This window comes from Athene cunicularia (genome assembly GCF_003259725.1).
Source record: "Athene cunicularia isolate RWA chromosome 21 unlocalized genomic scaffold, athCun1 chr21_part1, whole genome shotgun sequence".
In the NCBI taxonomy this organism is placed as follows: Eukaryota; Metazoa; Chordata; class Aves; order Strigiformes; family Strigidae; genus Athene; species Athene cunicularia.
Window position 1 is genome coordinate 1,001,167 of NW_020799127.1, and position 9,447 is coordinate 1,010,613.

At 47.5% G+C, this 9,447-nt stretch overlaps 2 protein-coding genes across 3 annotated transcripts in view; both read left to right on the top strand.

Moving 5' to 3' along the window:
- The window catches only part of HSPG2 (heparan sulfate proteoglycan 2), a 26,774-nt gene extending 25,722 nt beyond the window's left edge, over positions 1-1,052 (top strand). The window contains exons 64-65 of the mRNA XM_026862912.1: positions 21-358; positions 719-1,052. Of these exons, the coding sequence (XP_026718713.1) occupies positions 21-358; positions 719-1,052 (672 nt within the window). The remainder of the gene's footprint in view (positions 1-20; positions 359-718) is intronic.
- The window catches only part of USP48 (ubiquitin specific peptidase 48), a 27,908-nt gene continuing 19,124 nt past the window's right edge, over positions 664-9,447 (top strand). Inside the window, exons 1-9 of one of the 2 annotated variants that reach the window (XM_026862679.1) lie at positions 664-839; positions 1,080-1,236; positions 2,112-2,239; positions 3,397-3,520; positions 4,084-4,193; positions 5,368-5,501; positions 5,720-5,802; positions 6,029-6,208; positions 8,522-8,647. In XM_026862679.1, the coding sequence (XP_026718480.1) occupies positions 1,140-1,236; positions 2,112-2,239; positions 3,397-3,520; positions 4,084-4,193; positions 5,368-5,501; positions 5,720-5,802; positions 6,029-6,208; positions 8,522-8,647 (982 nt within the window). In that variant the 5' untranslated portion in view covers positions 664-839; positions 1,080-1,139. The remainder of the gene's footprint in view (positions 840-1,079; positions 1,237-2,111; positions 2,240-3,396; positions 3,521-4,083; positions 4,194-5,367; positions 5,502-5,719; positions 5,803-6,028; positions 6,209-8,521; positions 8,648-9,447) is intronic. The other variant, XM_026862678.1, reaches the window with a different exon arrangement.

A 9,447-nucleotide genomic window follows, 5' to 3' on the forward strand; every position in this document is an offset into this window, starting at 1 on the left:
CCCCCCGGGCCCTCTCTCCTCGCGGGGCGTCCCGCTGCCTCCCTCCCGCCCCATACCTGCTTCCTCAGGACTGTAGGGGACTCCAAACCTCTCCTCCACCTCCCTATTTGGGGTCTGGGGGCTCCCCCCGTCCCTTCTCTGGGGTCCTCGCCCCCCGGGGCTGGGGGGACCCCACGTTCCTCCTCCCTCCCGTGAGGTTGGGGAAGCACGCTGCGCTTTATGGGTCCCTCAGGGTCGGTGGGGACCCCTCATATTCGCTTTTTTGGGGCCCCCATGCCCCAGGGTTGTGGGTGATCTCTCTCCCTGCCTGGTTTCCTAGATGTAGGGGTCCCCCCTCTCCCTGCCTGTCTCCCCAGATGTAGGGGATCTCCCCGGGGTTGTAGGGGACTCCCCTCTTCTTGTCTGACTCCTCAGATACAGGGGGCCTCCCTGGGGTGGTGTGGGACCCCCTTCTCCCTGCCTGTCTCCCCAGATGTAGGGGACCTCCCTGGGTCCTGTACTCTTACCTGGGATCCCCTTTCCCCTCCCCCCAAGTCCTCCATCTCCTTGTTCACCCATAACCACTGTTTAGGGGGGGACCTGTGTCTCACGCTGGTCGCTCTGTTTAACATTACGGGGTCCCCCTCGTTGTCCTCATCCCCCACGATTACACCCCTCCAAGGGACAAAAGTGTCCCTTCCGCAGGGGTGACAGTTTGGGGCGGGTGCTGGCTCTACAGGAGGAACTGCCGGGGGAACCCCAACTGCCTGGTGGGCATCGGGGAGCACGTCTGGCTGGGAGAGATAGACGAGAACAGCTTCCACAACATCGATGACCCCAACTACGAGCGCCGTAAGAAGGTATCACTCCCTTCAGAAGCATCCCCTGCCCTTCCTGGTCCCCAGGGGAAGATGGGGATGAGGCGAGGTGACACCTCGTGTCCCTCCTGTAGCCAGGGTGTTTGGGATGTGGCTATTTGTACGTTGCCGGAGCAGCGTTTTTCCGACAAAACAGCCTTAAAGTGGCCGCCCCAACTGCTGGATTTCTGCTTGCTCCTCCACAGCGACGAGTGACGACTGTTGCTTTCTCTCTTACGCCAGAACGCGTTCGTGGGCTTAACGAACCTCGGCGCCACGTGCTACGTGAACACTTTCTTGCAGATGTGGTTTCTTAACTTGGAGCTCCGGCAAGCTCTCTACTTGTGTCCCAGCACCTGCAGCGAGTATGTGGCCGGAGAGGGCATCCCAAAAGACAAAGGTGGGTGAAAAGTCATCAGCTGCAAATAGCAGTGGTTTTCCTCATTTTCTCCTAAAATTTTTTATGCTGGCATTAGCTTTGGGATAATATTTATTGGGAGAGTTGATGGGTGAAGCTACAGTCGCTTATCCAATGTCCCAACCATTGTTTTTGAGTCCCTCACCCAGCTTTTGGGAATGAACTAACCTTTATCCAAGTTGTTTCTTAAATCGGGAGTGATCTGATCTGCTTGAAAAATCCGATTTGGGTTTGTTTCTTGTCGGACTGCTCCCCACACTGGTTCCCACTTTAATGATGGTGGAAGCCTGTGGGTTGGGGCTGGTCTGCGCTACTGTGGGGCCACACTCATCCCAGAGGAGGATGAAAATTTAGGTCCCCAGTATGAGTGAGGCTCCCAATTGCCTGCACAGTGGACATTACAGCCTCTAGTGAGGTATGGTATGGCGCTATAGGTGCGCTCTGGGTCAGAGTGGCCCCCTGACTTTTTCTGTTCCAGTTTTTATGTATTTTTAAATGACGTTTCACCATTTTGGGTAAAAAATAAGCTGTTGCTACAGGGTAATCAGTGCACGCTGCTTAAACCCTTCACTTCCAGATCATGCTTGGCACTGTGCGATACTTACAGTTGCACTTGGTGACCTTAAGGGTCTTCTCTGACCTAAATGATTCTTTATTTGGCCTGTGCTAAGACTTTGCTGTCGTCACTGACATGAACCTCTTCAGAGCTCATGATATTTTAAAACAGCTTTGAAAAACATACCGTTTCTGATCGTTAAATTTACCCGTATGAAGGAAGAATGAGCAAATTACTCGGAACAATTATCTCTTGCTTGAAATTACTTGCTGTAACCTGTGCAACTTGTTGTTTTTAATAGACTATGAACCTCAGACCATTTGTGAACACCTCCAGTACTTGTTTGCCTTGCTGCAGAACAGCAAGAGGCGATATATCGATCCCTCTGGCTTTGTCAGAGCACTGGGCTTGGACACCGGGCAGCAGCAGGTAGGTTTGAGGCGTGCTCCTCAAGTAATTACCTTCTTTAAAGCAGCATGAAACTGCCCTTTTATGTTGTTTTAGCATCTCTGAGTTGGGTTCTGCTGCTTGGTACAAACACAACAGGGAGAGACGGTGGCTGCGGGCCCTTCCTGTCCGTGTGGGAGATCGGGAGGAGCTCAGGGAGAAAAGGGCTAGGGATGGGAGAGGTGTTAGTGCCTGATCGACCCCGGCACTGTGCGGGGTGGGAGCTGAATCTGCCATGAAGGTCCTTTTGTGGCTGTTTTATAGGCTGCTCCTCCAGGTGGGTGGTTTAGCAGGGGTTGAAAGGCCCTTGCAAGGTGAGAAGATGTTCTGTTGGGTCACCAGGAGCCAGACAAGGTTTAATGTGAACGTGTGGGGCAGAGAAAACATGGTTAGAGAGGGGGGAGTGCTGCAGATGGGCTCTGAAGAGGACTCGGGAGAGGGGCACGGCTTGAAAATACACTTTGAGAAGAGGGAGATTATTGGAGGAAGAGCCTGACCACCAGCATGCATTTCCTTGGGAGGATGCGGGAGGGGAAGGAAGCGGTCACTACCAACCAGTGATACTAAAGGACAGCTGGGAGAGGCCAAAGCCTGTTTGTTTTCAGAAGAGCAGAGCAAAGGAGAGCCAGGGTGGGAGAGGAAGGCCCTGAGATGAGTGTGGGGAAGCTCCCAAGCCTTGCAGAAGGGGACAAATCCATAAGGCAGTTTGTCATTTTGGGGGAGGCTTTTTTTTTTTTTTTTCCTTACCTCTTAACACAAGCAGGGCCAGCTTGAATTGCGTACTGAGCTTTGAAAAACAAGCGTTAATGGGATAGGAAGCTCTGCAGGAGTGGTTTTTTTTTTTATTTCTTCCAGAGCCCTGCGAGGAGCGGGGCAGAAGTCAAACCACCCGGCGTGGCTGGCTGGGAGCCAGGTTAACTCCCGCCGTGGTCTCACGCTGGGGGCCTCGCACTCCTTTTAGGCAAATTCCTCTTTTTCTTTAGTTCTCCTGACTGGTCTTTTTTTCTATTCAGTGCACGCAGGAGCCTCCGTGCAGCCTGTGTGTAGGGTTCCGGGTAATTTGCAGTAAATTAGCGACAAGGTTGTGATTGGGCTTTGTGATGTGGTGTATTGTTAACGGACTTGGCTTTCTTTTCTAGGATGCCCAAGAGTTTTCAAAGCTGTTCATGTCACTGCTGGAAGATACTTTATCCAAACAAAAAAACCCAGATGTTCGAAACATAGTGCAAAAGCAGTTCTGTGGAGAGTATGCCTATGTCACGGTGTAAGTATTTGGTCTTCAGGAAGAACCTTTCTGTAAATATTTACACATTTTAGAAGAATTTAAGGGGGGAGGATCTGGAGCAGGCAGGTAAGCTTCTACTGAAACAATTTATAAGAGTTTCTTTAGCTTTTAGGTTTCCTGATTCTGCGCACGTGGTGTTGCAGTTCTCCAGTTGCGTTTAACCCCTTAATGAAAATTTAACAATTAAACCTGCAAGTGAGTTGATGGAACGTAAAGTCCTGTAGCCAAAAAATAGCATACTCAGGTGTCATATTTTCATTCCTGTGTTCTCAGAGCTATGGATTTCACCTCAAAAGTGACATAAAGTGGTGTATGCTAGTTGTAAGCAGGTGCTCCTGTTTTTCGTGGTAAATGCTATTAACCTATTTACACCTTCTTGCAGAGTTGTTGTGGTGTAGAGGTTTGAACTGCATTAACTCTGACTTTTTTCTCCTGGTTTTCTAGCTCAAGGAGCAGTTTACTAGTGGCTGGGGAATTCAGACACATGAACCAGTGACCTGTCCTCATGTGATTTTGTCTTTTTTTTTTTTTTTTTTTTTTTTTTGCAATCAGTGTGGCAGGGAGTCCAAACTCGTGTCTAAATTTTATGAGCTGGAGTTAAACATCCAAGGGCACAAGCAGTTGACAGACTGTATAACGGAATTTCTTAAGGTACGAGCTTGTTGGTTTTTGAGTCCTGCTATTCTTAGCAAGGTGTTTTAATTCCTTCCTTCCTTCACTTAACAGCCTTGGAGTGAAGCAACTGAGTTGTCTCACTGAGATGCATCCAATAGGAAATGTTTTTTACTCTGGACCAGAGCTTAGCACATGAGCATGTGCTTTAAAAAGTACTTGAAGGTCCAATGCGCAGTTAAAATACTTTCCCATCAAAGTTGGGGAAAAAGTCCCTGTGTGCTTTGTTATGGATAGCACCGGGAGAATGGCTGCTTTTTGTGTTTCCTGTGTCCGTGCTCATCTGCATAGCAACAGGAGACATTCCCCACTATATGATGTGCTCTCAGAAATACTAGGGAGGGCTGGGAATAGCTGCAGGAACAGCTGCAAGTGTTCTTAATTCAACTTGAAGATTTGCCTAGATCTTAAGTTAAGATCTGGCTTGTTAAAGGTTCGGGGTGTGGATTCAACTAAAAATATTTAGGACAGAACTAACCTGAAACGTGACTCTCTACCTGAGCTGTCTGGCTGTTGGGCAGCGGCTCCGCTGATGTGCTCAGCAAACCGGTTGCTCGGCTTGCAGAAGGCCTGCTATGAAAAAAGACTGGTTTGTGGACGCGCATTAAAACCCTGAAATGGTGAACTTCAAGTTTGTCTGCTCCTCCTGCAACTGAAACAACCCAGTGACCTTGTTTAGGGCAGTTGGAGTTCTCTGGCCTAATCCTGCCACTGGATCAACTTGGGTGTAGACAGTGGCTCTTACATGGTGATGTTTGTGTGGCTGAGCAAAAGTAGTTTCCAGGTTAAAATGTGGCTTTACATTAACTTGGTCCACGTGAGCTCATAAATGGATGATTTTCTTTTTCCATAGCCCTCGTTGGTATAAACCAGCTCAGTCAAGCAGGGAGCAAACCTGCTTAAGCAACCTGAGGAATAGGGCTTGAGGTGGTCTAAAATTTAAAGTGAGAGCCACCTATTATGGCCATGTGATAAAATACATTTATTAGTGTGCATTTTTAACTAGGAGATTATTTTGGAAAGCAGCTGGATAGAGACTTAAATGGTTAAAATAACTTCGGTGCTTTTCAGTCTCCAGCTGTTGAGTAGCTTTTGACTCTGCAGTGGTAACCTCTTCTCAAGACTTTTCTTTCTGCCTCCCCTCCCTGCTCAGGAAGAAAAATTAGAAGGGGACAATCGTTATTTTTGTGAAACTTGTCAGAGTAAGCAGAATGCCACGAGGAAGATCAGGCTACTGAGTCTTCCCTGCACGCTCAACCTGCAGCTGATGCGTTTTGTGTTTGACAGGTAAGCCCTCACTGCAGTGTGTGCTGGGAAAGCGGGAGTGCCCTGGGTTGTATGGAAGCTCCCTGGGAAGTCATCTACTCTGTCTGCATTAATTTAAGAGACTGAGGATTGACTGCTTGCATGAGCTTCTCTGGGGATGCTGGGTGGGTTTCAAGGAGTTATTTTGAGGTGTGAGCTGTTACTGCTCTCCCCTGAACTGAAGCTTTGCCTCCACACAGACAAACTGGCCATAAGAAAAAGCTGAACACCTACATTGGCTTCTCTGAGCTGCTTGACATGGAGCCTTTCATGGAACAGAAAAGTGAGTTTTGTGCAGTGTGTTTCATTAGTGGTACCCACCTCCCCTCAGCAGACAAGAGAGCTGAATCCTCTTTTTGTTGGAAAATTATGTCAAGAGTTGTTTGAAGCCTGCATTTCAAATAACTGCAGTCTTTGTCTGCTGCCTTGTAAAAACATTAAGTGCTAGGAAAGAAAAAGACCGGTGCTGTTTCATCCAGAGCGCTGTGTGACTGCTGCTTTCCTTCCAGACGGCGTCTACGTGTATGAACTTAGTGCTGTCCTCATACACCGAGGCGTGAGCGCTTACTCCGGGCACTACATCGCCCACGTGAAGGATCCGCAGACGGGCGAGTGGTACAAGTTTAACGATGAAGACATAGACAAGATGGAGGGGAAGAAACTGCAGTTGGGGATTGAGGAAGATCTAGGTAAAACCTTTAAGTTGTGAGTGCCCTTTTAAAATAACTCTTTTCCCCAAAAAAACATGGAGGCTGAATACATGGAGGCCCTGTTAGTCTTAAAACACAAGTGATCCTATGCATGCTGTCGCATCTTAGGAGGAATGTGTGAAATGGCAATTCTGTTAATGGCAGCCAGATTTTCTTCATTTCAGCCTCGTGTGAGTGTGTGCACACACCTCGTGATCAGTTTTTCTAGTCTTTTTGCTGCCTGAGTTATCAGCATCTTATCGGGGTGAAACAGGCGAGCTGCTGCTTCCTTGGCTGGTGTGTAAAAGGAGGCTTAGGAACAGATAACGAGATTACTTTCAGTTTCCTTAACACGTTATATTTTTATTTCCACTGAGGTGTTTTACTTGGAGGCAGTAAAGAGTCTCCATAAAAAAAAATCTTGATGTAAATAATGGCGTGGAAGCCAAAGCTGCCTTTTTTACTTGGTACTTTTTACTTCTCCTTTGCACTCTTATGTTCTACATCAACTCGTCTTGTGCTGGTGTCCTGGTGCTGCCCAGATAACCGTGTTCCCTGGGCAAGACAGGGTCTTGACTTCTTGGAGAGCTTGGGCTGGGGCTGGACCTATGGGTTTCTCAGTCTGCAGTTGAGATATAGAGTGGTTCAGCGTTAAATCAGCATGTTGAGTACTCAGATTTGCAGCCACTTAGTGTTCCTTAGCACAGGACACTTTGCAGTACCAGGAAATGGGGAAATTATGCCAGAAATTTTACTTACAGTTCAAGCAATCCATTCCTAGAAACACTGACACACTGAGATGCTCATGCTTTGCTGCAGCTGGACTTTATGAAACGTTGCCTTTCTTTAAAGCACCCTTAAATAACAGCTTAATGAATAGACACCCTCAGACTTACTTGCTCTTTTAGTTTGTTGTAAAACCACGTCAGCCTGAGCACACCCTTGAGCCGGCACAGGCCTAGCCTCCCTCTCCCAGTTCCTTCCATGCACTCATCTGTGTGATGCTGCTTTATTTTCAGCCTTTGTGCTAGTAAACACTTTCTTGCACTTCATCACGATGTACATAATCGCTGTCTGCCACTGGAGCAGCTTTGTCATCCTGTTAATGTTTGACTACCACTTGCTTCCAACCAAATTGTGAAGCTGGCTAGACATCTAGTGGTGTAAGACAGAAAAATAAGCCCTGAAAGGAAACCAGAGCTTCTCAGCCTTTCTTTTTAACCTCCTGCGTCACCCAGTGTAGCAAAACAAGATGTAAATAAACTGCTGTGGCCTCGATCTTGTAAAGGTTTATGCTTAACCACCAGTAAGTGTTCTTGCTGTAATACAAGACTGCTTGAAGAAGATAAGTAAAGTGTGTTTAGAAGCCTCTGCAGGCTGGGATGCTTAATATATTTATTAATATATATTTGCCTACTCCAAGCAAAACTGAGGCTCTTCTCTTACAAATGCATGCAACAACAGAAGATTGCTAACATAAAGCAGAGGTCTGCTGTGGGGAGAGTCCTGCAGCTTGGCCACACAGATGGGAACAATTTAGAAAATATTTGGAGAAAATGCAAATAAAGAATGTTTAGGAAGTCCCCTAGATGGTGTGGTGGGAGAGGCATGTGAATTTTTCCATGATTTGGGAAAGACAGACACTTTTCTTAATATTTCAGTGTTCCATTTAGAGTTTGACCTATGGAGGTATTTTCCTTTTTTTTAAAAAAAAAAAATTAAAAATGGTTGATTTTTGAAGCTGCAGCTGCAGATAAGTAGTATTTCCTTGCCTGGCAGCATGTCTGGAAACAGCAACTCTTGCAACACAAGTTTATATCGCACCACCAGCTGCTCTGAAATGACCATTTCTGTGGCTGTTCGCTCCATAAAAGCTTTGTTGTCCCAACAGAAGGGCACGTGTTTTTTCACATACTTGTAAATAGGATTTTTCTTCCCTAAGGATTTGACTGTTCTTTGGTGTCAGGATACCAGGACGAGAGGCAGAGGGGAGAAAGGATGTTTTTGTAAGAGCTGCTTTTGGCTCGGTGAGGTTTAATTGGGGAGAGAAGAAAGGCTCTTGTAGAAGGGTGGTTCAGAGCAGGCACCTAATTTTGGTCCCTTTGAATTACCCTGCCTCCAGACATGCTGGAGGGATTTGGGTCTTGCTTTGGGATACAATTTTGGCTCATGCCAAGCCCAGTGCTTGGCAAAAAGAGGCCTGGCAGAGTGCAGCGGGGAGAGGGAAGCCGGCTAGGTGGCAAACTCGTCCCGTTAACGGAGAATCACTAAGCGAGCTTGTGTGTTTATTATGTTTTGCCTTCTGTACCACAGCGGAACCTTCTAAATCCCAGACTCGTAAACCTAAGTGCGGGAAAGGGACACACTGCTCGCGCAATGCTTACATGCTGGTGTACAGGCTGCAAACCCGGGAGAAATCTCTGACAATCGAAGTACCAGGTAAGTGAGCTTTGACTCTCTAGGCCTCTCCGTCTCGTCTGATGATGCTCCAGGTGGGCCAGCAGTCAGGGTTTTGCTCCAAGGCCCTTATGTGACCACTGTCCACGAGCCCCCAACGGTGCGTTATAGCAACTCAGTGTCATGACCAGTGAAACCCCTGGGCTTTCTTAGCACTTAAATATTAGTAGCCTGCTGATCCCACCCCGTGCCTGCTCACACCTCACTGTCATAACCAGATGGGAAGGGGTTAGGAGGAGATCAGCCCACGTGCAGTGGCAGGAGTGTTGGGATTTGTAGCCGGGATCCCGCAGGAACTGCTCAGGTTCCTGAAGGCCAAGGAGAGCAGCGTGGTTAAATGTCATCAGCAGCACATGTACTGTGCTGGAGGTGAATAATCCTGACAGGTGTCAGGTTTCTTCTACGAGTGCTTAATCTTTGCCATATTGATAATAAATGGCATGAAAATAAAAGGATGCAAGCCTTTAACAGGAGTTTTGTACGAGCGCCTTCGTATCTTGCTTTAGCATGACTGGGGGTGGCAGAAATCCCTGTAGGTTTGGCCTGTGGATTTAATGATGCTTCACGTTTGCATGCTACTTGATTAGAGAGATTAATTAGGTCCCTGGTGCTGATGGAGATGGCGGTGTGTTCCACCTTCTTCCCTCCTGTGAAGCGGGGACAGCAGAAGTGACATGTCCCCTTTGGACCTCTGCTGTTTGTTTTGGTTATCTGGATGGGGAGGGGGTAAACTGTACAGCTTTTTCCCTGCTAATAACAGCACCAAAACTTTTCCATACCCC